The sequence below is a fragment of the Lepidochelys olivacea genome (genome assembly GCF_965140295.1).
Source record: "Lepidochelys olivacea isolate rLepOli2 genome assembly, chromosome: 3".
Taxonomy (NCBI): Eukaryota; Metazoa; Chordata; order Testudines; family Cheloniidae; genus Lepidochelys; species Lepidochelys olivacea.
Window position 1 is genome coordinate 90,269,463 of NC_140413.1, and position 26,786 is coordinate 90,296,248.

Here is a 26,786-nt window from a genome sequence, read left to right on the forward strand (position 1 = left end):
CTATCAGAGGCTCGTTCACCTGCACATCTACCAATGTGATATATGCCATCATGTGCCAGCAATGCCCCTCTGCCATGTACATTGGTCAAACTGGACAGTCTCTACGTAAAAGAATAAATGGACACAAATCAGACGTCAAGAATTATAACATTCAAAAACCAGTTAGAGAACACTTCAATCTCCCTGGTCACTCAATTACAGACCTAAAAGTGGCAATACTTCAACAAAAAGACTTCAAAAATAGACTCCAACGAGAGACTGCTGAATTGGAATTAATTTGCAAACTGGATACAATTAACTTAGGCTTGAATAGAGACTGGGAGTGCATGGGTCATTACACAAAGTAAAACTATTTCCCCATGTTTATCCCCCCCACACACACACACTGTTCCTCAGACGTTCTTGTCAACTGCTGGAAATGTCCCACCTTGATTATCACTACAAAAGGTTCCCCCCCTCGCCCCTCCGCCCGCCCCGCTCTCCTGCTGGTAATAGCTCACCTTAAGTGATCACTCTTGTCACAGTGTGTATGGTAACACCCATTGTTTCATGTTCTCTATGTATATAAATCTCCCAACTTGTATTTTCCTCTGAATGCATCCGATGAAGTGAGCTGTAGCTCACGAAAGCTTATGCCCATTAAATTGGTTAGTCTCTAAGGTGCCACAAGTCCGCCTTTTCTTTTTGCTAGTACAGACTAACACCTCTGCTACTCTGAAACCTATCATTTGAATAGTTTTACTGTTGAGTTATTTAAATCAGACATACTCTGGGAATTTGAGTCACATTACTCAATGTAATGTGTTTTTATTCAGACATTTTGAACTCTTTTCACATTTCTAAGAACTACCTGTTTTGTAATCTTTCACTAGCAGTCAGACTTCAGTTCAAAGGTTGGAAGAGATTAAAAGAAAAAAAAACCCACCCCCATAAAACTCCAATCAGGTTGCACACGAGCTGTAAAAAAAAGTATTCTCCTATTTCTAGGAGTGAGTATCAGTCATGTTTATTCAAGTGGAAGGCAGGAGTGTGGGCTTGTGTCTTGGAGCAGCAGAAATAGAGCAGAGAAGGTAAACATTTTATTATATATTACTAAAACATCTTCATCAGTAAATCTGTGAATGAATTAAATATCTTATGAGCTTCAGCAGTGAACTGTATGCAGTGGAAATATTTTCCAATGCTGTTCTTTGGCAATAAGCTGAGTGGCATGGGAATCTGATCTTTAAATGCTTTTTTGGTGTGGTTATCCAACAACGAAGTCACAACACCAGTGTGTGTTAAAGAGTTGACTGGTGAAAGTAAATGTAATCTAAGCCATCGTTTGTTTTACAGTATGTGCATGAAGATGGAGCTTTCAACTGGCAATAGATAGTTCCTGCTGTGTCAGCAGAGATGGATGGAAAAGTTAAGGGAGAAACAGGTTTGTGTAGGCGTACAACTGTTGCACCTGGCTGGCCTGATGCCATTCTACACATCAGTGCTGGAATTTGAGATTTGTAGAAAGGTTATAACTCCTGTACTCCTGCATATGAGTGACCACCCTAGACCAGCCCTTTTGCAGTGTCCATCAGGCTGAAAACTTCTGTAGTGCAGCCTGAAGGGTAAAAGGAAGCATTATTAAACCTTAACGTTATTATTGGGCTGTATAATTATGAACTTTTCTTTGTTATAACTGGTTCACATGGAATAAATAAGGTCCCTAAAAGAGGAAGGGGATTACTTTCAAACAACTGGTTTATAACATCAAAAAAGGTCATTTTGTTTCCATGTAAAGGCTGTAACTAACTGTTTTAATAGATAAGTGAGTGTATGTTACTAATCATTGAACCTTTAAGCAGTGAAAGTACATGTTGGGATGGCTGCCATGTGTTTTAAATCAGCAACCATGTCGTAGATGTGTCAGCCATCCTTAACGCTATAATGCTTGCAGACAGGAGCACAGTACATAACAATATTCAAATGCTCCATGGCAGAAAGAGGAAAAAGAAAACCCTCAGGAGCTGAGCATCTTAAACAAAAGGCTGAGAAGGAAAAGGACCAAGCAAAACAGCAGCGATCCTTCCTGAAATATCTTCTCTTTAATCCAAATACAAATGGAAGCAGTTCACAGCATCCAGATGAAGGAATTTTACTTGGAGAGGAGGTTAGCTCACATCCACGTGGAAGCAGTTTGGAACATCAAGATGAAGGTACATTACTTCGAGATGAGGGAAGCTCACATCCACAAAAAAGCAGTTTGGAAACTCAAGCTGATGGAAGCTTACTTCTAGATGAAGACAGCTCACAGCATCAGACTGATATGGAAGTGGAGAATATTTATTCACCTTCAGAGACACATGCAGAAATTGAAGTAAATGAAGTAGAAGGAAGAAAGGATGAGGAAGTTACAAACAAGTTACAGTATGGGGACCCAGTTTCATGGCCCAGATGTGATGAGAGTGTGTGACAAATTTTCATGGAACATGGACCCGAACAAGTTCACAAATTTCCCTCCCCTAAGGATGGAAATAAAAGAAAATTCTCTGCTCAGCATTACAAGAGGAAACTCATTAATGGGGAAGAAATTCATCGATACTGGTTACAATGTTCAGTGTTGAAGGACTCTGTGTTTTGCTTTTGCTGCAAGCTGTTTAGAAATCAAGCAATTGGTACATCACCTACTGAATATGGTTCGAAAAACTGGAAAAACATATCTTCAATTCTCTCTTCACATGAAAGAAGTACAGAACATCTGGAATGTTTTCAAAATTGGAAAGAACTTGAATTACGATTGAAAAAAAGAAAAACTATCGATGAAGAAAATGTACATGTGATCAAGGAAAAAGAAGAATATTGGCAACAAATATTAGAGCGTCTGATTGCTTTAGTGAGAGTTCTCAGTGTGCAAAATTTAGCATTCCGTGGCCACAGTAGAAATGAAAAATTTTACACTCCAGGTAACGGAAACTTTTAAAAATTTGTCGAATACCTAGCTTTCTTTGATCCAGTCATGAAGGAGCATCTACGTAAAATAACTGATCATGAAACACAGGTTCATTACTTAGGAAAAAATATGCAGAATGAACTGATTCAAATCCTAGCAAATGCCATTGAAAAGAAAATTGTAGAAGCTGCCCACTCGGCAAAATACTTTTCAATAATACTGGACTGTACACCAGATGTGAGTCATGTTGAACAAATGATGATGATCATTCGTTTTGTGGATATGGAAAAGTCTGCAGATGCAGATAATGTTGAAGTGCTCATAAAGGAACATTTTTTGGGTTTTGTACCACTGAAGGAGATGACTGGATGACTGAAACTATTCTACAAGAGCTTGAAACCATGTCATTATCTATTGAAAACTTACGTGGCCAACACTATGATAATGGGAGTAATATGAAGGGTAAAGACAACGGTGTGCAAAGGAGAATGATGGAAATCAATCCTAGGGCCTTTTTCGTTCCTTGCAGTGTGCACTCTCTGAATTTGGTTGTCACTGATGCTGCTAGATGATGTTTGGAGGCAGGCAGTTTCTTTGACCTGGTGCAACGTGGTTATGTGTTTTTCTCAGGCTCAACACGCCATTGGGAGATTCTGACTTGCCATGTACATTCTCTGACTCTGAAACCACTTAGTCACACAAGATGGGAGAGTCGCACTGATGCTGTGAAGGCCCTTTGCTATGAACTTGGAAACATTTATGATACCCTAATTGAAATTTCTGATTATATTACCTTTACTGGATCATCTGGCAATATGGCACATTCAGACGCAGAAGCTCTTCCAAATGGCCTTTCCGAGTTCAAATTTATGACTGCACTCATTTTGTGGTGTAACATCCTTTTTGAGATTAATCTCACTAGTAAGCAGCTTCAGAAAAAGAACTTGAACATACATTTTGCTATTCAAAAACTGCAGCAAACTAAAAATATTCTGGAGGAATTCAGAAGTGATGAAGGACTTGAAAGAACACTGGTAGATTCTCTCGAGCTTGCTGAAGAAATAGACTTTCTGACAGAATTTGAACCAGAGCCAGTTCACATTCGGCAAAAGAAACAGCAGTTTTTGTATGAAGGAGGAGACACACTCATTCAGAACCCAAAACAGAGGTTCAAAGTGAATTTCTACTTTGCAGTCCTTGATGCTGCTATTCACTTGGTCAATGGAAGATTTCAATGGATACAGCAGCTAGAGTCAGTATTTGGCTTTCTATATAATATCCACAGCTTGCAAAAGAAAACAGCAAAACAGATAAGAGAATTTTGTATAAAACTGGAGTCGGCATTGACTCATGAAAATTCAAAAGACATCGATGCCACAGATTTGTGTAGTGAGCGTCAGGCTTTTTCAAGACGACTTAAGAAACATTCCACTCCTGAAGAAGTACTGAAGTTTGTTTGTGCAAATAAACTCTCAGACAGTTTTCCAAACATTTTTATAGCTTTATGCATTCTTTTAACTTTTCCAGTTTCCGGAGCTAGTGGGGAATGTAGCTTTTCAAAGTTAAAATTGATAAAAACATATTTGTGTTCAACAATGGTGCAAGAGAGACTTGTTGGACTTGCCACAATGTCAATAGAGCATGAAATAGCTGGAAAACTGGATCTAAAAGAACTAGTGACTGAATTTTCAAAACTTAAAGCAAGAAAAGTCATGTTTTAAGAGCACAGAGTGTTTTTTATTTGGAGTGTTTTGTAAATACAGGTTAATGTTCATTGCAGAGTTTTCTTATTTCTTTCTATATTGGATGTGGTGGTAATGGTAGTTAAAACAGGATAGTGTAATGGATGATTTTGGATTTGTAATAATAAAAATTATAATTAACATTTTAATACATTTTTATTTGAAATCGGACTGAAATATCATCTAGCTGTCACGTAAAAATCTATTCTGAAAATTTCGTGTCTCTATTTTATCCGATCTCAGAAACATTGGTTGGACAGATGGATGGACTCAGAAACTGAATAAGTAAGCCTCTGTTTACAACAAAAAAACAGAGTAAAAGTAAAGAGTAAAAAAGGGGCAAAATGTTTCCCAGTATACCAAAAATGTCAGCCTAGATCTGTCCTTGGCGTTTGAGGGTAGGGGCGCTGATTGCATGGTTCACCTCGGGCGCCAGTTTCTGGTAGCTAGTCTAGGGCCACCCCTGGATACAGTAAAAGCTTTGTTATTGACATGTTAGGGGAATGGGGGGTCCCGGTAAGCCAAATTCTGCTAAACTAAGAGGGAGGGAGCTTGGGTGTAGGAGGGGGCTCAGGGCTGGAGGTTGAGGTGCAGAAGGAAGTGTTCTCCTTCCCTGAAACTTTCATCCTCCTCAACAGCACAGAGGCTGTCAGACCAGGGTTGGGACCATTCTACTATGTCACGGAAAGTCTCATCTGTGTATCACTCTGTCTCCCTTAGTTTCTCCAGCTCAGCCACCCGGTCTCCAGAGTCCATACATGGTCTCTGAGGTCCAGGAGTTCCTTGCACTGAATGCACACATACGCCACCTGCCCATAGGGGATGTAATCATATGTGCTGCATTGGGTGCAATAAATTGGGCAGCCCCCACTCTGTTGCTGGGTTTCTGCCTGCATTCTCTTTTTATTCCTGCAGCTTGTTCCTTTGTTGTTGTTTTGTTTTTATTGGGGGTATGTGTGTGTGTGTTTTGGCTTAAGCTTAAGGAAGTTTAAGGAATGTTACATGTATGTAGCCCCCCCCCCAATGCTCCCCTTCACAACAACTCCCTTGCAAAACTCCCCTGTTTGCTAGCTCCTCTGGTCGCTTAGGAGCGGGCTTTTTAAAGCACTGCTCTTCCTGAGTAGCCCCGCCCACAGTGCTCTCCAAGCCTTTCCCCCAGTTGGGCTTTACTCTTAATTAACCCTGGCCCTCCCTCTCACAGATGACACCAGGTAACCTAATGGACTTCTCAGGCCCTCGTCAACTCTATCAGGGCTGGTGTGGGGTGCCCACCCCATCACAGTCAAACAGGAGATGCCTTGTTTTCTCATTGGATGATGAGAAGAGACACAACTCATCTCATGGTTGGACATTTCAACTCATTACCAGAAGTACAGGCAAAGGTGAAAGTAAGCCTGTATGGTCCAGTACGGCATACCAGCAAGAGCCCGTACACAGCGGACTGTACCAGCAGGGGGAAGCTTCCCCAGGCCAGCAATTTAAAAGGGCCCTGGGCTTCTGGCAGCGGCCGGCGCCCCTGACTCTTTAAATCACTGCCAGAGACCCACTGTCTGAGCCCTAGGGTAGTGGCGACAATTTAAAGGGTACAGGGATTTAAAGGCCCCGCCCCTTCTGTCTGAGACCCTGCCCTTTCTGGTTGAGCACCCCTCTGCCCCCTTCCCCCTCCCCACTCAGGACCCCAGCCATGCATACCAGTAAGTCCCTTAAGTTACTTTGACCCCTGAGTACAGGTCACTTTCAGATTGGGCTGCATCACCTTTGCCAAGAAGAAGAACCAGGTCACTCCATCCAACAGCAAATGCATAAAACACCCTGCGTTGTCCAGCTTGTTGCTCCTTCAAGTTGAAACAGCTGGATGAGAGAGACTGTGAGCAGGACTGTCATCTCCTGGCCAATGACTGCACCTCCTGCTTGGTCACAACTAAAGGCATGTCAACACTACAAACTGATGTCGATACGCAGCCACCATAGTAACTATTGTGGTGTTTTATGTCCCCACTATACTCCTTCTCTCTGTGGGGCACGTCCTTACCAGGAGTGTTCATAGTCATTTAAGAGGGGCAGTGTGGAGGTCTGAGAGCACAAGGCTCTTAGCTCCAGAGGGAGCTCCCTGCTGGGAACCCATCTGCCACCACAGTTCAGATCCCCATTCCCAGGCCAGCTGCTTCTCGGGCTCCCAGCTCCCTGCTCTGAGCCCAGCTGCTGCCTAGACTCCTTGCTCCTCTCTGGCTGCCATCTGGGGAACAGGGAGCCAGGAGCCCAGGGAGCAGGGAACTGAGAGCCCAGACAGTAGCTGGGCTCCCAGTGTGGAGTCAGGAGCCTGGGTGGCAGCCTGGCCATGAGCAGGGAGTTAGGAGCCCGGGTGGCAGCCTGGCTCAGTGTGGGGAGCAGGGAACCCGGGCAGCAGCCTGGTTCAGAGCAGGGAGCCCAGGCGACAGCTGGGCTCCTGATGAAGCCCCACACCTGCCGTGGGGTGACAGCCTAAGTTGTGAGCTGGGCTTTGGATTTACAGCAAGGAGCCTACCAGCCTTTCTTGTCAAAGCTGTCAGATTGACAAGAATGACAGCCAACAGCGGATGTAAGGAACACAGTGCTTCACAGACTCTGCATCGCCCTAACGACGCCAACATAAGGCCTATGCCTCTCCTGGAGGTGAAGTTATGAAGTCAGTGTAGTAGGGCACTTACGCTGGTGGGAGCAAGGCTGTCGTCTGTACGCTGACAGAATTAGTTTGCCATACGCTCATAGGCGCCAATTCCGTGGGTGCTCCGGGCCTGGAGTATCCATGGAAAAAAATATAGCAGGTGCTCAGCACCCACCGGCAGCCCCCGATCAGCTCCTCCCCATCCCCCCAACCCTCCCGCTTGCTGTGGATCAGCTGTTCAGTGGCGTGCAGCAGGCACTGGGGGAGCAGTAGAGGTGGTACGGGGGTGGAGGAAGAGGCCGGGCGAGGGTTTGGGAGAAAGGGTGGAGTGGGGGTCGAGCACCTCCCGGGAACTCAGGATGTCAGGCCACTGCATAAGCCGCCTTACATGGAGCCTAACTCTGTCGTGTAGGCCAGGCCTAAGTCATATCACTGACTTCGCTTGTGCAATTACTCTTATTGAGCCTTGTATGCTGTCTAATGACACTAACAAGGGCTTTTTCCCCACACCACACACACCTCTTTGTTAGTTGTATACCACAAAAAAGACATCTTTTATTGGAAAGCCTGAAAGAGAGAGACCTGAGTATCAATTCACTTATTCTGATAAACTACATGGAGATTTCTGTTCCAACTCAAATACTGTAAGAGACATATGAGGTGAAATCCTCTAGAAGGTCATTTTACTCCAATTTCTTTGTCTCTCTGCTCTCTGTTGGAAGGACGTAGCCAATGTGCTCCACTGGCACGTATGTGGCATGATGTCACTGACTGACAGGTTTGGGATCTTATAAAATATAGTGGCCAAAAATAAAATTATCAAAGAAAACTCTTGAGAGGAAAGAAATTTCCTCTCCTTCCCTCCAATTTTGCTGAACTTATGTTACTAGACAAGAGGGACGGGGAGAAACATATTAAACAGGGAAATATGAGAGCGAGAATCAGAAATAATAAGATGGTGTGAACAAAATTCCAGACACAAACTTAACTGAAATGCAGCCTCGTTCCTCTGGTTGTGCACAAGGACTAAGTCGTCGCTCATAGAAAGCACTGGACTACGTGGTGAGCTCCTTGAGTAGCTCTGACTTTAAGTGCTCATTGACATGGATTCTGTAACATTAGATAATTCGTGAAGCAATATTGGTGCCTAACCAGACACTTTGTACAAGTAAAGAACCCAAATACAACGTATTACACAGCACTTTTACCTGCCAAAGATATTCTGTTCTCATGCCAGTCCCTAAAAGTGCCATTTCTATGCTGTCATTCACTTTGCTGTTTTTCTTAATATACATTTTGTTATCAAAAAGGGATCTGTTTTGTTTATGTTGTCCTGAAAGTTTTGGCCTGAAGGATAGATGACACCAAAATAAAAAGGATATAAAATTAAATTTTCTAACCTGCAGATTCTTGACATATGAGTGAAACGGAGTTAACAATGGAGCCATCAGAAGAATTTTTGATCCAACATAAAGGAATTTATTTCCAACCACACCTTGTTACACCTGAATACATAGATTTACTGGAGGATTTTGAAATCAGAGACAGTGATGTATTTGTAGTTACTTTTCCAAAATCAGGTAAGACTGATTGCTTGATTCCCTTTAGGAAAATCATATCTGATTTTTGTCTGAAACCTTTATTGACCTTCCCCGCCTCTTCCGCCAAGCTTATTGACCACCATTATGACCTATTTTTGGTGGTAGCCGTTTAAAATCTATTACCTGCCAATAGTTTATTGGAGACATTATCTCAGTTGCATCCCTATGTTTAAGGCAATGGCAGAAGGTTAAAGCTTTAGAGGTAATCTGCAAAGTATATTTGAACTGGGCAAATATTGCCCAAAGCTATGCCCAAATATGTATTATAATAAACTGCATCTATTTCTTTCTGTAGTCGACCACTATTTTTATCTCCTTTGTGTAAACACTTATGTCAGCAATATTCTGGAAACAATAAGCTCATGGAAAGGGAAGGTGGTGTGAGTGCTCAGACTAATGAATTTAGACACAAATACAAAACCTCAGACTCCCCTGAGACAGCCATCTTCTAAACACCCCCGCCGCCCCAGATTGATCCCAGGCCTATCACGGAGTATTCAAGCTGAACTACCAACTACCTGTACTCAGGTGATCAGCATTTTTGTTCTCAGACTTCGCAGTGATATATTTTCTTCAAACAAGAATAGCACCTCTTCCAGCCTATGAGGTTTGAGAATTACTTGCAGCTGAAGAGTTATAATATAGCAGAACCAACTCCTCTGTGAGGAGCTTAGAGAGAAGGACTCTATACCCCATTGGATACTAAACATTGTAACACAGCTTTTGGCATGTCCAGTTCTGGTCACTAAAGTACCCTGGGCCCTTCTTAGTAGAGAATTCCCTGTATTGCTGACAGGTCATGTAACATGCACAGACAGGACAGACCACGTGAGCCTTCTGCATGAGCCCTGAAGTAGCACCGGTGCTCTTCCACTGCGGGAGTGGAATAGGGGTACGTAAAAACTCTCAGAACAACAGTATACAGGGTGCTTTGGATAGGGCCAGTGAATCCACTGGTTATTACTGGAATGGACAGTCATGCCGCAGCACTGAGGCTACATCAGAGGGAGAAAAACTGTGTGTCGTAATCACCGTTTCCATGGGGAACCTGAATAGCCTAGGTAAAAATATTTGAAGATTTAGTTATTGACCAGCACATAGATAGATACAGGATTTTTTATACTAAAATGTACAAAAATATAATGCTGTTTGGATTCCCACCCCTGCTGCATTAATGGATTCCCTTGAAGACACATTTTTGTACTTCATTTATAAAGTAGAATGAGACACAGTTTTGACGAGATTGTGATTATGGCAGATTATTACGTGACATTACAAATCAAATTAGCATCAAAGCTGTTTCAAAGAAGGCTATTTTCTTTCCCAGGGACTGTGTGGACTCAGAATATTTTGAGCTTGATTTATCATGAAGGCCATCGAGATGGAACAGAAAATGTGCAAATAGCAGACAGAGTCCCATGGCTGGAGTATAACATACATAATATTGATTATGTCCATCGTCCATCACCTCGTCTCTTTGCTACTCACCTGCCTTACTATTTAGTTCCAAGAGATCTGAGGAACAGGAGAGCAAAAGTAGGTGATGCTGTTTTTATAATTTAATTAACATTATCGAGGAAAACTTGTAGCTTTCACCAATAAATCAGTCTAAATCCTCTGGGCCAGACTGTCTGCCCTCCCCACAATCGCCCTTCCAAAAGCAAATCTCCCCTGGATGGAGATGGGGCTCACTTCCTCCAAAGCCCCATTCCATGTCCTTAGACCCAGCCAAAGGGGGGAAAACAAGTTCAATCAAGACCTCAGGACTTCAGTGTCCAGTTTCAGTGGAGATCCCATTTTTCATGGAACTGCTGTGCTTGACCTCTGGGCCAAGAAATGGAGCTGCTTCTTCCTCATCATGACAGCTCACCCTAAAAGGGGCATTATTGATGGGTTAGGATCATTACAGTCTGCATGTTATATTGTAAATTACAGTGGTTTTGTTGTGATGTATGTAGCTATGTAACTGTAAGCTCTTATGTTATCAATGTAATTGTAGAGAAAGTGTGAGAACTGCCTTGTGGGAGTGATGCCAATCTCTTACACTGCTACCTGGATCTCCCATGAAAGATGGCATGTTCCGTGCACTCACTTCCCCATGAGACTCCCTTCACAGTCACCCTTCCAGCTTCCTTCTCTCTGTTGCAGTAACACCTATAATAAGATGAGCAGATGCATGGTGCAGAGCTTGCACTGCATGAGCTCCGTCACTGCAACCTATCAATCCATAGGAACCTTCCTCCTGATTGGCTTTATAGCTCAGCCCCGTTTCCCATGCAGAAAGACTCCTTAAAGTTACAAGGACGGTAAAAGTAAATGGAACAAAAGCATCTCCTAAGCTGCACAGAGCACAATTTGAACTACAGACTTTGGTAAATCTTGTATTGCTTATGTATATTTTACACGGCTCATGAAGGTTTTCACAATTTTAAGACCACATTGATGGTGCAGGGAGTTTTTCTCTTCATGGCTTCTGGCTGTCTGTTCTTACTGTGCACCACCATATGGCTCAGCTGTCTGTGTGGTTTTCCAGAAATTCTCAGCTCCAAGTTGTTGAAGAAATTGGTTGTGCTGTTCAGCAGTGCATTTTAGCATTACTTTTTAAACATTGTATCCATTACAATTCTCTAAAAATATCTCCAGCTGCAATTTTTTTTGAAAGAGCAGTAAATTCATGCTTACTAGGATTCTAGTCAGAGGATATGTTTTTCAGTGAAATACTTTACCAATATACCAACACAATACACACAAATAGATATCGGTTGCTGACTTAATAGGGTTTGTATTAAAAAGGAACTCAAAATCAAATGAATTTATTCAAGTTTACATTCTTTTCAGATAGTACACTGCAACTTCACTCCCTGTTAATTTTTGTGCTGCTTATTGTCACATTTCCCATGATTTTTAAATGGTTTTGCTCCCCTCTTGCTGTGTGAAAGACCCATATAAATAACTGGACATGACTTGAAGACCTGATTCTAAGTACACTTACTCATGTGCTTAACCTTACAACAGTGAGTAATCCCATTGAGGTCAATGGTATTATCATATGTAGACAGTTATGCATGTGTATGACGGTCTTTGCAATTAAGGAAGCGCAATAACGCCACTGATTGTACAGGAAATGCTGGCAAAGACACAAAAAGAATCCCATTCATTTAAATCAGGATAAAATACTTACTGAAGTACTTATTCTAGCCCTTTTCAGATATAATGATTTTAATGTTACTTGCAGCAATAGCAATTTTATAAAACCACCGATTTGTAAGTTAATGGTGTCCCTTTAATCTACCTGAGACTGTCACTCTTACCTTGCAGGTTATTTACGTAGCCAGAAACCCGAAGGACGTTGTGGTTTCCTATTTTCATTTTTCCAGCCTTTCAGTCCTACTTGAGACAATACCAGATTTTAATATTTTTCTGGAGAGGTTTTTAGCTGGGAAAGGTAAGGTTTCATTTACTGCTAAAAGGCCAAACCGTGCTCACTGACCACAGCCTGAGTAACCTATGTGACTGGTTTCAGAGTATCAGCCGTGTTAGCCTGTATCCACAAAAAGAAAAGGAGGACTTGTGGCACCTTAGAGACTAACAAATTTATTTGAGCATAAGCTTTCGTGAGCTACAGCTCACTTATGCTCAGACAAATTTGTTAGTCTCTAAGGTGCCACAAGTACTCCTTTTCTTCTATCTGAGTGCGTAAATTACTTAGACGGTGGAGCTGGTCAAAATCCTGGCCCACACCTCACAACCTGGGGTCTAAGGTTGCAATAAATGCAGTATCATTCACAGCTCACAATAGAGATTTTGAGCAAAGGTAGTCCAGGGGGGCTGCATAGGCACATGCATTGCACCAATAAAGTACAAGTAGCCTCATGTATCTCAACTGGATGGTCACTCTGAAACCTATGAAGATTTCAACACATTTCAACTCCACTTAGGCGCTCAGATAACACACGGGAGGAGATGAGGATGAGCGCTATACAGAGAACACACAGAAGTAGTTTTCCACAATTTTCTGCTTTAGTAGTTTTCCACAATTATTATGCCTATTCCGCAATCCCAAACCACTATTTTCTACCTTCCAAAGAGCCAAAAGACTCAGCTGTAACCTATCTAGCTCCTGGCGTCTCTCTTAATATCTCTGACAATGCAACATTCTCACTAAGGCAGCTTATGGCACACTGAAAATTTCAGTGCATAGTAAAATATATTCTACACATTCTTCTATTATGGGAATTAGTGTGACTATCTGATCTGCATAGGAGCTTTTGGGCCTGAATCCAGCCTCTTCTGCCCCAAGCTTTGAATCCACTGCCTCTTTTGTCCTGTTTAGAATCACACTACAGATGATTTTCCCTACAACAGAGAGTAGTGTGACTCCTCTCCAGTTATTGCCATCAGTGAGATCACCCTTTTTAGGTACTCTGCCAACGATTCCATGTTTTCACTTGCCAGGAGGGGTCTCTTCTCCCCAGAACTTGGAACTGTTCTGTCAGTTTTATTAGGGTAGTGGGGTCCAGTTCTTTTCGATTTTCTGCTGTGATTTGATCATCTCCTGCCATTTTGTTGTTTTTCAGCTCCTTAATTGCAGCCTGTTTTCCTGACATCTCTGTTGCATCAGTGTTAATGCCAAGTAGTTTAGGTTCACATGTTTCATCAATATCTGGGGCTGAGGATGTTGACGACTTGTCTGACATGCTCTACCCATGTGTCTTTCTGTTACACCTCAGTTGTAAGCCTTTTTTCATCTTGGCTTTTTATTGGCCCATTTCCTGTTTTGAAATGTCCACACTTCTCACTGGTTTGTCTGCTGTCTTGTACTTTCCCTTTGCTTCTTCTAATATTTCATTTGTCTTAGCATTCAGGAGTTTTCCTTTCAGTGCTTTTCTTTCCTTGTTGAGATGCGAGGTCTCTTGGCTTATTCAGTCCTTGCTCTGTGTGTATGCTGACTGCTGGAGCTTGAATCACATTGTCTCAGAGCACTGTGCATTTTTCTTCAGGTCCAACCTCTATCTCACCTTCCTCTGCCTCTCTTAGCACCCCAAATCTGTTCCATAGTTCACGCTGGAATTTCTCAGAGCACATTTTTGTTTTCAGTTTTAGATTATTGATTTCTTTGCCGCTTTCTTTTAACATTGGTCTTTCTCAGTTTTAACTTCAGTTTGGCAATGCAAAGGTTTTGGTTGCTGTTGTCATCTGTGGCTTGATGTGCCCTTGCATCTTGGACAGATGACCTGAATCTCCAACTCATGCAGATGCAATTGTTTTCTTTTTTTGTTTTGCCATCTGTCAAATTCCATGGTTCCTTGTGTATGTCTCTAGAAGGGAACAGGGTGCTTGCAGGAACTAAGTCAGACACCAAGCACAATTCAGTGAATTCCAGGTATCCTTCATCATTGATATCATTGACTTTCAAAAGGTATTTGACAGCCAGCATGGCGTGCATTGTGGAATATTCTTCAGTCCTGCGAAATTCCCTCTAAATCCATCAACACCATACCGGCCATGTACAGAGATGCAAGGTTGCTCTATCAGAGTGAACAACCTGACAAGAGAGTGGTTCATTGTGGACCACATGTTATTTTTGCTCTTGTTTGGCATTGCCATAGAAAGGATAATGAAGAAGTGTGTTAGTAACAGAAAAACTGATACCCAGATGGCAAAAGCTTAGAAGACCTAGACTGAGACACTACTGAGCAATACCCTGGAAAAGCTACAAACAAAGAAAGACAACCTGGCAAAACCTGCAGGTCAATCAGGGCTCAGAATCAGTTGAATCCTTGAAACTCAGATGTCAAGTGGCACCATCGAGTGGATGGAAGTAGTATCAAATGACAGAGAGGAATGGAAGAGATTAGTTTCACCCTGGGCATCAACATTGACATGATTATTTTGCCCCTGTATTTGGTACTGGTGTGACCACTGCTGGAATACCATGTCCAGTTCTGATGCCCACAACTGAAGAAGGAAGCAGATAAATTGGAGAGGGCTCAGAGAAGAGCCATGAGAATGATTAAGGGATTAGAAAATGTGCCTTCTAGCAAAAGATTCAAAGAGCTCAATCTGTTTATTTTAACAAAGAGAAGTTTAAGGGATGACTTGATTAGAGTCTGCAAGTACTTACATGGGGAACAATCTAGCAGAGAAAGGTATAATAAAATTCAATGGCTGGCTGTTGAAGCTAGACAAATTTAAACTGGAAATAAGGCATAAATGTTTAACAGTGAGAGTAATTAACCACTGTAACAATTACCAAGGTTCATGGTAGATTCTCGATCAATGACAATTTTTAAATCAAGATTGGATGTTATTCTAAAAGATATATTTAGGAGTTATTTGGGGGAAGTTTAATGGCCCGCGTTATACAGAAAGTCAGACTCGATGCCACAATGATCCCTTCTGGCCAGAGAATCTATTAATCTAGGAATCTATCAATTTAATTCTAGGTTTGTGATCACTAATCCATCAAAAGTAATGGAAAATACTATCTATGGGTAAATAATCCAGGACAAAAAAGGGCAAATATGTTGTGCTGGGTGCAAGTACCATGCTATGGTGCCAGTGGATTCTAGAGGTAACAGTGCAATGTGTATTCGTTATCATGTAACAGTCTGTCTGTTTGTGGAAAAAAACCAAAACTTGGCCTCAGATCCCTAGATGAGAAGCTGGACTTGGCCTGTCCTTTATCTCATGTTTAAAATGAAAGATAATCCAGAATAAGGCTGTGAATAAAAACAGGAACTGGAATAACATCTCTGTGAGCCCAAATATCCCCCCAACAGCAGAGGGAAGAGAAGCTGAAAAACGGAAGTCTGCTCCATCGATTCTGCAGCCGTGCTTGGGAGATTATTAGGATGCAAAAATGTCAATAATTGAACGGTTTTTCTGTTTGAGATCATTAACGTTTATTTCTATAATTTTTCTTCTTCATAAGTATTGGCTGGCTCCTGGTTCAATCACATCAGAGGCTGGTACACCCACAAGGATGACTTCAATATTCTCTTCCTCACCTATGAGGAGATGAAGAAGGTGAGACCAGTCAATCACTTTGTATCTGAAAGGTTTCAGAGTGGTAGCCATGTTAGTCTGTATCAGCAAAAAGAACGAGGAGTAGATGTGGCACCTTAGAGACTAACAAATGTATTTGGGCATAAGCTTTTGTGGGCTAAAACCCACTTCATGAGATACATGCAATGGAAAATACAGAAGGAAGATATATATATAGAGAGAGAACATGAAAAAATGGGGTAGGGTATCTTCCTACTGTATTTTCCATTCCATGCATCTGATGAAGTGGGTTTTAGCCCACAAAAGCTTATGCCCAAATACATTTGTTAGTCTCTAAGGTGCCACAACTACTCCTCATTCTTTTTATATCTGAAAGAAACAGAAAATAAAATGCCTCCATTTTTCAGTGATATTTTGCCACCTTTACCCTTTTTGAACTGTACTTTACCCTGTGAAGAGTCTCGTTGATTTCACAGAGTAAGGTACATTGGTCTCATTGATTTCAATGTGAGTACTTGAAAAAGTACTTCTCAGTGTGAGTAAGGGTGGAAGAATCAGAACCATAGGGTGAGATGTTCAGAAGACCCAAAGTAAGTTAGCCACTTAACTCCCATTGACATTCAATAGCACATAGGAGCCTAATTCACTTCATCACAAGAGGTATCATTTGCTTCCCAGTGAAGAATATCTGCTGGATCTGAGTACACTTAGAAAAGATAATAATCTTGCTTTACTTCATTTCTTTTCCTGCATAGCAGGATGGCAGCTACACAACCCATCCCATGAGGCATCCTAAAGGGAAAGGAGAGGGTTTGATACATTTTAGAACATCTCAAACTGCTTTTAGAACAAAAGATGTTTTGTTAAAATGGCCCTTTTTTTTTGTGCAAAACTGAAGATCTTGTAATTTTTTGTGAAAATGATTTTTTTTGCAAGATCTATTCAAAACTAGGTTTTTAGTAAATACAATATTTTAAGAATTAGTTTGATATTTTCAATTAAGATATCGATGTGAAATCTTTGAAAAAGTACAGAAGTCCTCAAAGTTTCAATTTTTTTTAGAAACTAGTATTTTTCACTTTTCTACCAGCTCAGCTAGCTTTTGGCTCCTTAACAACTTCACCTAGCTTAGCAGAAGTCAGGTTTGAGTGTCCATACATGGTTTTTTTCTGGTTGAACTCAATCCATTTTAAACTGATTTTAATCACACTTTCTAAACAAGGTCTGGAGTATCTGAGTGCACCTCTTAGCTAAATAGGTAGAGATGCAGCGGCATCCCCTCTGCTGACTTCAGCAGGAAGCATGTTAATAGGACCAGCAAGGCTGATTAACAAAGCGAGGAAAAACCCTTCCCATTAAGAGGTATTATATTTTTCTTTGCTATACTGAAGAGCCCATTAATAAAGATTTGTTCCCCATGTAGGTAGTTGTAGACTGTAATCAAGTTACCTCTTAACCTTCTCTTTGTTAAATTAAAGAAGTACATAAGAACGACCATACTGGGTCAGACCACAGGTCCATCTAGCCCAGCGCCCTGTCTTCTGACAGTGCCCCATGCCAGGTGCCGCAGAGGGAATGTACAGAACAGGTAATCATCAAGTGATCCATTCCCTGTCACTCATTCCCAGCTTCTGGCAAACAGAGGCTAGGGACACCGTCCCTGCCCATCCTGGCTAATAGCCATTGATACACTGAGCTCTTTGAGTCTGTCACTGGAAGGCATGTTTTCTAAAGCTTTAATCATTCTTGTGACTACTCACTGAACCCTCTCCAGTTTATCAACAGCCTTCTTGAATTGTGGACTCCAGAACTGGACACAACAGGGGTCCTTCTGCTTCCAAAATAGGTTGCCACAGACAGACCAAAATACAGATAGCCAGAAAATTCTGACAACCTTTGTCTTACATGGTGCTAGCAGTTGTAATCACAGTCACAGAAATGAGCCTTTTCTCTCTTCATTGGGCCACGAGGATGTTTTGGCTAATGAAGAAGGAATTTGCAGTGGCTTAACTTGCTACTTACCTGCCAGTTTTTAATGCTGCTGTAGCCTCTTAGAGGGAATTAAAATCTTGCTTATGAAGTAGTGTAGTAAGACTGATGGTCCCAAATAAGAAGCCAACTTTATTCTTTAGTGCTATATCCCTATGCTCAGTTTTCCTTTCTTTAAGTATCCCATTACCCTTTACTCTATCGTTTTATTGAGTTAGTTCTTTTATTTTCCTTATTTGGGAAACTGTTACTTTGAAATAATGTTCATTTCAGGATCTCAGAGGCACTGTGCTGAAAATCTGCAGATTCTTAGGAAAGCTGCTAAATGAAAAAGAGCTGGACACTGTTGTGGAAAATGCTACATTTGATAAAATGAAAACTGATCCCAGGGCAAACTATAATTCCATGGAAGGCAAGCTCCTGGAACGAGGCAAAGGACACTTTCTTCGCAAAGGTAAGGCAGAAGCAGCCAAATCTAATAAATATTTAATTCTGCAAATCCTGGCATAGGATGTGTTGAAGCTCGCTGCCTCGGACTTCCAATCACAACTTTCTGTCCCCAGGAAACAATTGGCTTTGGGGCACTAGGACTGCTGAGTGAGGGTGCATCGCTGTGCGACAATGCATCAGGCACCATTTCTCACAGATTAAAAGAGAGCTGCACTCCTTTGCTCAATGCAGTGTCTTAAATGTTTGCTGAGCAAAGTAGTGCAAATGTCTTTTGATCTGTGAGAAAAAAGTAACCATATATTTTAAAAATGAAAATGTTCAATAAGCTCTCGTGGAGGGTAACATTCATTTTGTGCCACTTATAAAAGGGAAGGGTCATCTTCGAGAAATTAAAACGTGAACATTAGAGAAAACTGAAAGCATTTCTGTCTAGTGCTTCTGGGAAACTTCACACATGGTGAGTATCGGAACTGATTTTGTCTCTACAGCTTCCAGGGGTTATTTAGAGTATGAAATTAGCCAAAGAAATAAAATCTATGGGACAATTCTTGTGGCTGAGAGGAGAGGGGTATTTTTCATGTTGTAGCCCTTATATAGGAGAGTCATGAATAGATGTCTGGGGTTTGTGGTCTTCTTATACTGCTGAATAGGAGGGGGACCCAACTAGATGGTAGTGGGTCCCCCTCCTATTAAAATGTTTCTGTTGTGTCAAGGTTCCTTCCCCACTCTGAACTCTAGGGTACAGATGTGGGGACCTGCATGAAAACCTCCTAAGCTTACTTTTACCAGCTTAGGTTAAAACTTCCCCAAGGTACAAACTATTTTACCCTTGGACTTCCACTGCCAGCACCAAACATTTATCTGGGTTTATTGGAAAAATGTTGTTTGGAAATGTCTTTCCCCCCAAAATCCTCCCAACCCTTGCACCCCACTTCCTGGGGAAGGTTTGGTAAGAATCCTCACCAATTTGCATAGGTGACCACAGAGTCAAACCCTTGGATCTCAGAACAATGAAAAAAGCATTCAGTTCTTGAAAAGAAACATTTTAATAGAAGAAACAGTAAAAAGAATCACCTCTGTAAAATAAGGATGGTATATACCTTACAGGGTAATTAGATTCAAAACATAGAGAATCCCTCTAGGCAAAACCTTAAGTTACAAAAAGACACACAGACAGGAATATTCATTCTATTCACCACAACTTAATTTCTCAGCCATTTAAAGAAATCATAATCTAACGGATATCTAGCTAGATTACTTACTAAGTTCTAAGACTCCATTCCTGTTCTGTCCCCGGCAAAAACATCATACAGACAGACACAGACCCTTTGTTTTTCTCCCTCCTCCCGGCTCTTGAAAGTATCTTGTCTCCTCATTGGTCATTTTGGTCAGGTGCCAGTGAGGTTACCTTTAGCTTCTTAACCCTTTAAAGGTGAGAGGATTTTTCCTCTGGCCAGGAGGGATTTTAAAGGTGTTTACCCTTCCCTTTATATTTATTACAGGGGTTATTTAGAGTATGAAATTAGCCAAAGAAATAAAATCTGTGGGACAATTCTTGTGGCTGAGAGGAGCCGGGTATTTTTCATGTTGTAGCCCTTTTATGGGAGAGTTGTGAATAGATGTCTGGGGTTTGTGGTCTTCTGATACTGCTGATCAGGGCCAGATTAACTTTTGTGAGCCCAGAGCCAAACATATTTGCGGGCCCCCATGTAGTCATTGTTATGGGCCCCTTCCGCATGTGGGTCTGCTGTGGCGGTACCATTGGCACCATGGTATACCTGGTACTGAATCTCAGAGACATTTTTCATTTTGAACATGCACCTCTGCAAGACTATGTGTATTGCCATACACAGCTTTCTCAGACCCCAGTTTTTCTCACTGAGCTGTACCCATCAGAGCTGGCTCCAGGCACCAGCTTTCCAAGCAGGTGCTTAGGGCGGCATTTAGAATGGGGCGGCAGTCAGTGTCCCGTGGCGGCAAATCAGCGATAGCTCCGCTGCTGTTGTGGCGGTGGCAATTCGCGGCGACTGCTTGGGGCGGCAAAATTGGTAGAGCCGCCCCTGGTACCCAGGTGGGTTTACCAGTGTCCACAGTGAGCAGAACTTTCACAGTGAACACGGAAGCTCCCCATAGATTTATCTCCTTCTCATTCAGACATTCTTTAGCCATGTCTCCAGTACCACCCTATTTCACCAGTCACTCTATGTGGTCCTGGCCTCGGCTCAATAAATTTCCACAGCCAGCAGATGCCTGATCAGTTCTGACAAATCCCTTGCCCAGCACCCTTCCTGCCATTTGAGCAAGCCACTTGCAAGCACCATTTCCCCAACCCTGGCTCAGTGAACACTTAGCCCCTAGGTACCTGAAGTCACCAGCCTTCTTTCTCCCTCTGCTCCCATCTACATGCTATTCCACTATGTGGTCACCACCACCTCTCCCCATGCTTGTTTCCCTTCTATCTTGGACTTGCTCTCCAGCCAGCAGGTCCTATTCTCCTCCTGCAAGCCCGACCTGCTTCCTCTTTCCCTGCTCCACTTAACATTTCTTTCCTACTGCTGACCTCTGCTCCTTGAGGTTAACTCCAGTTGTCTGCTCCTAGCTTAATGGCCCCCTATAGTCAGAGAGCCACCTGTAGCTTCTCTGGCTCCAGCCATGGGACCAATTGCCAGAGGCCAGCCTTAGACAGCTGCACCTACTAGCTGTGGGAGGAGTGGCAATTCCAAGGCTGAGCATGCTTGAACCTTGCAACAGCATCACTAAGTACTCTGTCTCTATCCTGAGCACTGGCCCTAGGCAGCTGCAGACTCTGCAATAAAGTGCTTCCCTACTCTAGGCCATAGCTTTAAGTACCTGAGATGCCCATCAGCTGCAGCAGGGGCCCCCAATTCCCATGCACTCCTCAGCTAACACATAGTCATGCAGAAGGTGCAGCCTGGATGATTTTGGAGGCTGGGGCACCAGAAGGTTTGACATCCCTGTGCAGCAGCTCTGCAACAAGCTCACAATGCCACCCTCTGCTGTGGGACTGGGATCCTATGAAGACAGTGGAGTTATACTGGGTATAACCAGTTCCACCCAAAGCCTGTTGAAGTCCATGTGGGTCTTTTCATTGTCTTAATGTGCTGTGTATAGAAGCAAAGGACTTCATTCTAGACTCTAGGAGCATAATCCTAAAATTATGCTGCATTGGTTTACTAGTGTACACAGGAGGGTCTCACATTACCTAGTGACTAATCAACACCTCCTGCAGCACGTAACTGTTTCTGAGAGACTTCCCACCCAATTATTAAATGTAAACCTGCTTAGGTTCTGAAAATATCCCGTGGTATGGTTACAAAAGCAAGGCACTTCTGAATTCAGTAGGAATTTTCAATGTGCACAGAATGCAGGACTGGTTCCCGCATAGTTACAGAACTGCAGTAAAGTTCTGTTTGTGTGATTGGAGGATATCTGGATCCATACTGTAAGCAGGGCTGAATTAACCTTTTGCAGGCCCGGCACCAAACATATCTGTGGGCCCCCATGTGGGCAATGGAGCATGGCACGGGGAGGTCAGTCCCCAGAGCGAGGAGTCAGCCAGAGGTAATGGGGCATGGCATAAGAACATAAGAATGACCATACTGGGTCAGACCAAAGGTCCATCCAGCCCAGTATCCTGTCTACTGACAGTGGCCAATGCCAGGTGCCCCAGAGGGAGTAAACCAAGTGATCTCTCTCCTGCCATCCATCTCCACCCTCCGACAAACAGAGGCTAGGGACACCATTCCTTACCCATCCTGGCTAATAGCCATTAATGGACTTAACCTCCAGGAATTTATCCAGTTCTCTTTTAAACCCTGTTATAGTCCTAGCCTTCATGGCATGGGTTGGGCATGGCAGGGGTGGCCCTGCTCCGCCCAGTGAGAAGGCACTATTTACAAACCGGCAGTTGCCAGATGCACAGTGGCCTGCCCAGCCCTGTGCTGGCAGCATGCCCTTCTCCCTCGGGTGCAGTCCCATGCCACACCCCCTAGCTCTCCCCCACCCAAATCCTTAAGTCGTGTACCCCCCAGCCCCACCCACAAAGGCACAGTGCCCTGCACAACACCACTCCTGCCCACAGCCCCACCACAACTGCCCAGCACCCCCACAGAACCCCCACTCCCTAGTGCCCCAACACACACACAGATTTTCCTCACCCCTTCACAGCCAAGCTCCCCGCCAGACTCCCCACAGACCCACTCCCCCAAGCCCCCCCACATACCTGGCTGAGACTGGCCAGGCATCTGCACCAGTCCCAGGTGGCTCAGCTCCGAGGAGACAGGTGGGGACCCACAGCTGGTGGGAAGCAGAGACTGCCCAGAGCGGGAGGTGCACTGGGGTCTGGCCAGGGGGCTGAGAGGAGCAGGGGGTGGAGAGGAGTCCTCGTCCAGCCAAGAGGAGCAAGTGCTGGGTGGGGGGAGCCAGCGGGGTCTCAGAGCAGGCCAGGACCCCTTCTGAGCATGGGCCCAGCTCCATGGATCCACTGGAGCCATTGTAAACCCGGAACTGACTGTAAGACTGTTCCACATCATGAGGAAAAGTTAAAGTGCCTTTGCTGTTCTTTTGTTCCACTCTTAGGATATGTCTACACAGCCAGTGTTAAAGTGCTCCCAATAATGACAGTAATGGCAGAAAATGACAGTAATATTGCACTGGCAAATTCCCCATAGGAACTAAGGCCTTGTCTACATTGACACTTTACAGTGCTGAAACTTGCATCACACTGGGGTGAGTTTTTTCACAGCCTGGAGTGAAGAAAATTTCAGTACTGTACGTGTCAATGTAGACAAGGCCTTAGTTCCTGTGGGGAACTTGCCAATGCAATGTTACTGTCATTTTCTTTTTAAACAAACAAAACAAAAATACAACCACCCAGGAATGGTTGTTGAAAATAGCAATTCCAGTCCTAGTTAGCAGGGAAGATGCTAGCATTAGTTGCTCAATTTGATCCTACTTTTTCAACAGCAAGTTACAGTGGATCAGCATTTGATTTGGGAGAAATGAAATAATAGAGAGCAGCCCAAACTGAACTTGAACACTCCTGAATTTTGAGAATGTTCAGATCCGTAAGGCAGGTTCTAGATTCCCTTTCTGAATATTAGATAAATCTGGAACGGAAAAGTCAATTTCTGTTCCCATGACTCAGATCCTCCTGCATACCTGGAACTATACCTAAAGTTGCCCAGATACTCTAGTAGAGCCTTCCCTCCCTTACCTATCATTCTAACTTCTACTGGTGGGGGTCCACATACCTCCCTTGCTAGGCTTCAGATAGAGGTGCACTGTCCATTCATTCCATCTAATTCCTTCTTTGGGAGCTGCCAGCAGAGTCATCCCTAAGCCAGTCTGGGGAAGTCTTCTGAGGACGATATCTGGGCCAAAGCCTTCTACTCCTTGGGCATACATGTTCCCCATTCACAGTGCCACCCCCTTCTAGCAGCCAGCTCCCCATTCACAGCAAGCCTGGTGTACAACAGGTCTCACCAACCCTGGCAGCTTCCCCCTCCCTTTCTCATTGATAGTTGCCAACAGAACGCTGGAAAATTTAGTTCCTTCCCTGCTGCAGGGCTGGCTCTCCAGCCAGGGAGCTGGCCAAGGAACTACAGCTCCCAGGTTCCTTGAGCTCTCGGCTTCTGGGCTGGATCCTTGCACCTGCGGGCAGAGGGTGAGAGCTGGAGCGTTGTTGCCTGTCTCTAGGTGCAGTGTGGGGGTTAAACTGTACCAGGGCCCTGATACATTGTATCATATCCCGGGGAAGGGGGCTGTCTGTCTGTCTGCCTCAGGGGCTGGCCAGGCCTGAAGGGGACGGGGTAGGTGTTCTCTGGGGCTGGAGGCTGGGCGCTGTGGTAACCAGGATGCTGCTCCTCGATCTCGGGGCCCCTCGCAGCACTGTGCTAGGGGAGGAAGCAGGTGTTATGGACCCCTTCTGAGCATGGGACTGGCACCAGGGAGCCAGTGGCACCATGGTAAACCCGGTACTGCTGCTGAATAGGAGGGGGACCCAGCTGGATGGTAGTGGGCACTGTGGTACGGAAAAGGTGGAGAACGACTGCAAAGTGTTAAGTACAGCATTGCCTGAAAAGAATGTTCAGAGAAGCTCATATTTCTCTTAACAGTAACTATTTCCTGTTGCCAATTTTTCTTCTAAAATTTGCAATGAAGTAAATCAGTACAGGAAGATAACGGTGATGTATAAATCCACTGGTGCCTAAAACAGAATTAGTGACATTGTCTAGAAATACTGGGTCAAATTAGTTACACTGCAGTCAAAGTTAGACCGAGGATGAATCTGGGCCATTATGGTTTTCCTAGGGGCACGGCTGCATTCCACAAAACGCAATCACAGTTTTTGCCAGTGGCATGTGTTTTATCAGAGGGGCAGCATTCTCTGATAAGGCTTCTGACATCTGTAACATGCAAGTCACATTAATAATACATTTGCCCAGCTAATCAAATGGACACTAATGGGTACATTTCTAATGCCAGGAAGGATAGAGGAGATGTACACCTCCATATAACAAAACAGAAACGTATTTTTTTATTGTATTTGACCCACACCTTCAAGACTAGAAATGTACCACCAAAGCCCTAGAGAGCTATGTTCTGGGGAGATGAGAGAGGAAGGAACTGAGGAGAAAAGGAACTGCACCCAATTAGCAGCATTCACAGCCTCTTACGCGCACAAGCGATATTCAAATTATAATCAAATGCCCAAGTGGCAGCAGAGTATCTAACTACCAATTCCTCTTCTGTGTCTCCTGCTCTAGGGACTGTTGGAGACTGGAAGAACACAATGACTGTGGCACAGAGCGAAAGGTTTGACAACGTTTTTAATGAGAAAATGAAAGACCTGTCTTCCAAGTTCACCTGGGATATTAATGATGACATATAGGCTGGTTTCCAGCTGGAAAGAGGTGAAAGTGCACTAAAGAGAATGAAAATACATTTGTCTCCGGTATTCATGAAAATCCATCATTCTGTGCACATTAAAGATTTTAAACCTGCAATTTTTTTTCCTTCTTACACGTATTCGCACATCACCGTAGTACCCCAGTTCTAAGATATGAAAAGGTGTAACAGACTGTCATGTTCTGGGGTGCAATCCAGGCCAGTCAGGAGTTGTGTCCCCACATGACCTATAAACCTGGGTGCCTTAATTGCCCTGAGGCTGTGGTTGACAGCCTGGACACCAACAGCCAGCAGACAAACATGCAGTATCCTGAGTGTCTGCTCTGCAGCCCTGGTTCAGTGCTCTGACCCTAGCTGCCTGCCTACAACACAACAGCCCCACTCTAGTCTCAGTCACCCAATTACCTCATCCAGAGGTAACACAAACACACTCCCAGTCCTGAATTTTCCCCAAACTGCATGCTTTCCAATATCTAGCCCTTTCCTGGACCATTCAGAGAGATATTAAGGTTCATTTGTTCCTTTAAAGATATACTACCCAGCAGCTGACCACATTAACTGGAGTTGATATTCACTTTAAATCAAACACAGTCATGGGCTGATTTGGATTAAAAGTAAAGCAAGTTTATTAACCAAAGGAGTTTGGATTTTAAGTGAGTTCAAGTTCAAAGGAGAGAATTAGAAATGGTTATAAGCAAATAAAAATGAAAAACACTTTCTAGAGACTAAGACTTAAGAAAACAAGCTGCAGCCTCTCTTCGGGATAAGATTCTTACAACACTACCTTCCAGCAAGATAGCTGACCACACTTCAGGTCAGGATCTCCCACAAAGTCCAACGTGCTTGGTTCCTTTGCCTTCTTACATGAAACATAACTTTGGGTTCTTTTCTCCTTTCTTTATAAACCAGTGTACCTTTAATATGAATTGTTTTGAAGGTTACCCCTCAACGTAAGTCATACAGTTTATTCAAACTATGAGGAAGGTAATATAGAGTCTCCTGATGAAGGATATTCCATGCTGATTTCTTCCCCTGCTGGTGTTTGCAAAATGATCTATTGCCTGCAATCTTCTGCTGCTGTAATGCTGTGTGGTTATCTTCTCCCTTTGTTGGTTTGATGGTCCTGTTTATCTTCTGTGTAAATTGCATTCCCATTGTCTCTTAATGGACCTTCTGGGTGGCAGAACCACATTCCTTTCTCTAGGGTGGGGTAGCTTCAGCCCTGCACTGCCTGGGAGACCCATTTTGGTAACATAATTTCCAAAGTGTTTGTAATTTTGAATTTGTCCTCTCTATCCACATCACACAATTATATTATTGATCAGTATATCTGATGGGGTGTACCAATGCCGCACTGGCCCACCAACGGTTAATTATTCACTTTGGGCCCGGGAGGCCACCTCTTGTCCTTGCTGGGCATGCTCCAAGTGAAAGCAATATATAAAAGGGAGCAGCTCAGTTCAGTCAGGGCTGGCTGACAGAGGAGAGTGGATGCA

General features: G+C 43.4%; 1 protein-coding gene across 1 annotated transcript; it reads left to right on the forward strand.

Moving 5' to 3' along the window:
• The first annotated feature begins 962 nt into the window (after positions 1 to 962).
• LOC311518556 (amine sulfotransferase-like) lies at positions 963 to 25,388 on the forward strand. The gene is made up of 7 exons (XM_084624480.1): positions 963 to 1,070; positions 8,719 to 8,892; positions 10,241 to 10,449; positions 12,232 to 12,358; positions 15,848 to 15,942; positions 18,184 to 18,364; positions 25,149 to 25,388. The coding sequence occupies exons 2-7, from the start codon at positions 8,730 to 8,732 to the stop codon at positions 25,271 to 25,273; spliced, it is 900 nt and encodes a 299-aa protein (XP_084480606.1). The 5' UTR covers positions 963 to 1,070; positions 8,719 to 8,729; the 3' UTR covers positions 25,274 to 25,388.
• Positions 25,389 to 26,786: the final 1,398 nt, after the last annotated feature.

Coding starts and splice junctions, on each gene's coding strand:
- LOC311518556 (XM_084624480.1), top strand. CDS start 8,730: ATGAGTGAAACGGAGTTAACAATGGAGCCATCAGAAGAATTTTTGATC. Junction 10,450..12,231: donor TGAGGAACAGGAGAGCAAAA/GTAGGTGATGCT, acceptor CTTACCTTGCAG/GTTATTTACGTAGCCAGAAA. Junction 12,359..15,847: donor GAGGTTTTTAGCTGGGAAAG/GTAAGGTTTCAT, acceptor CTTCTTCATAAG/TATTGGCTGGCTCCTGGTTC.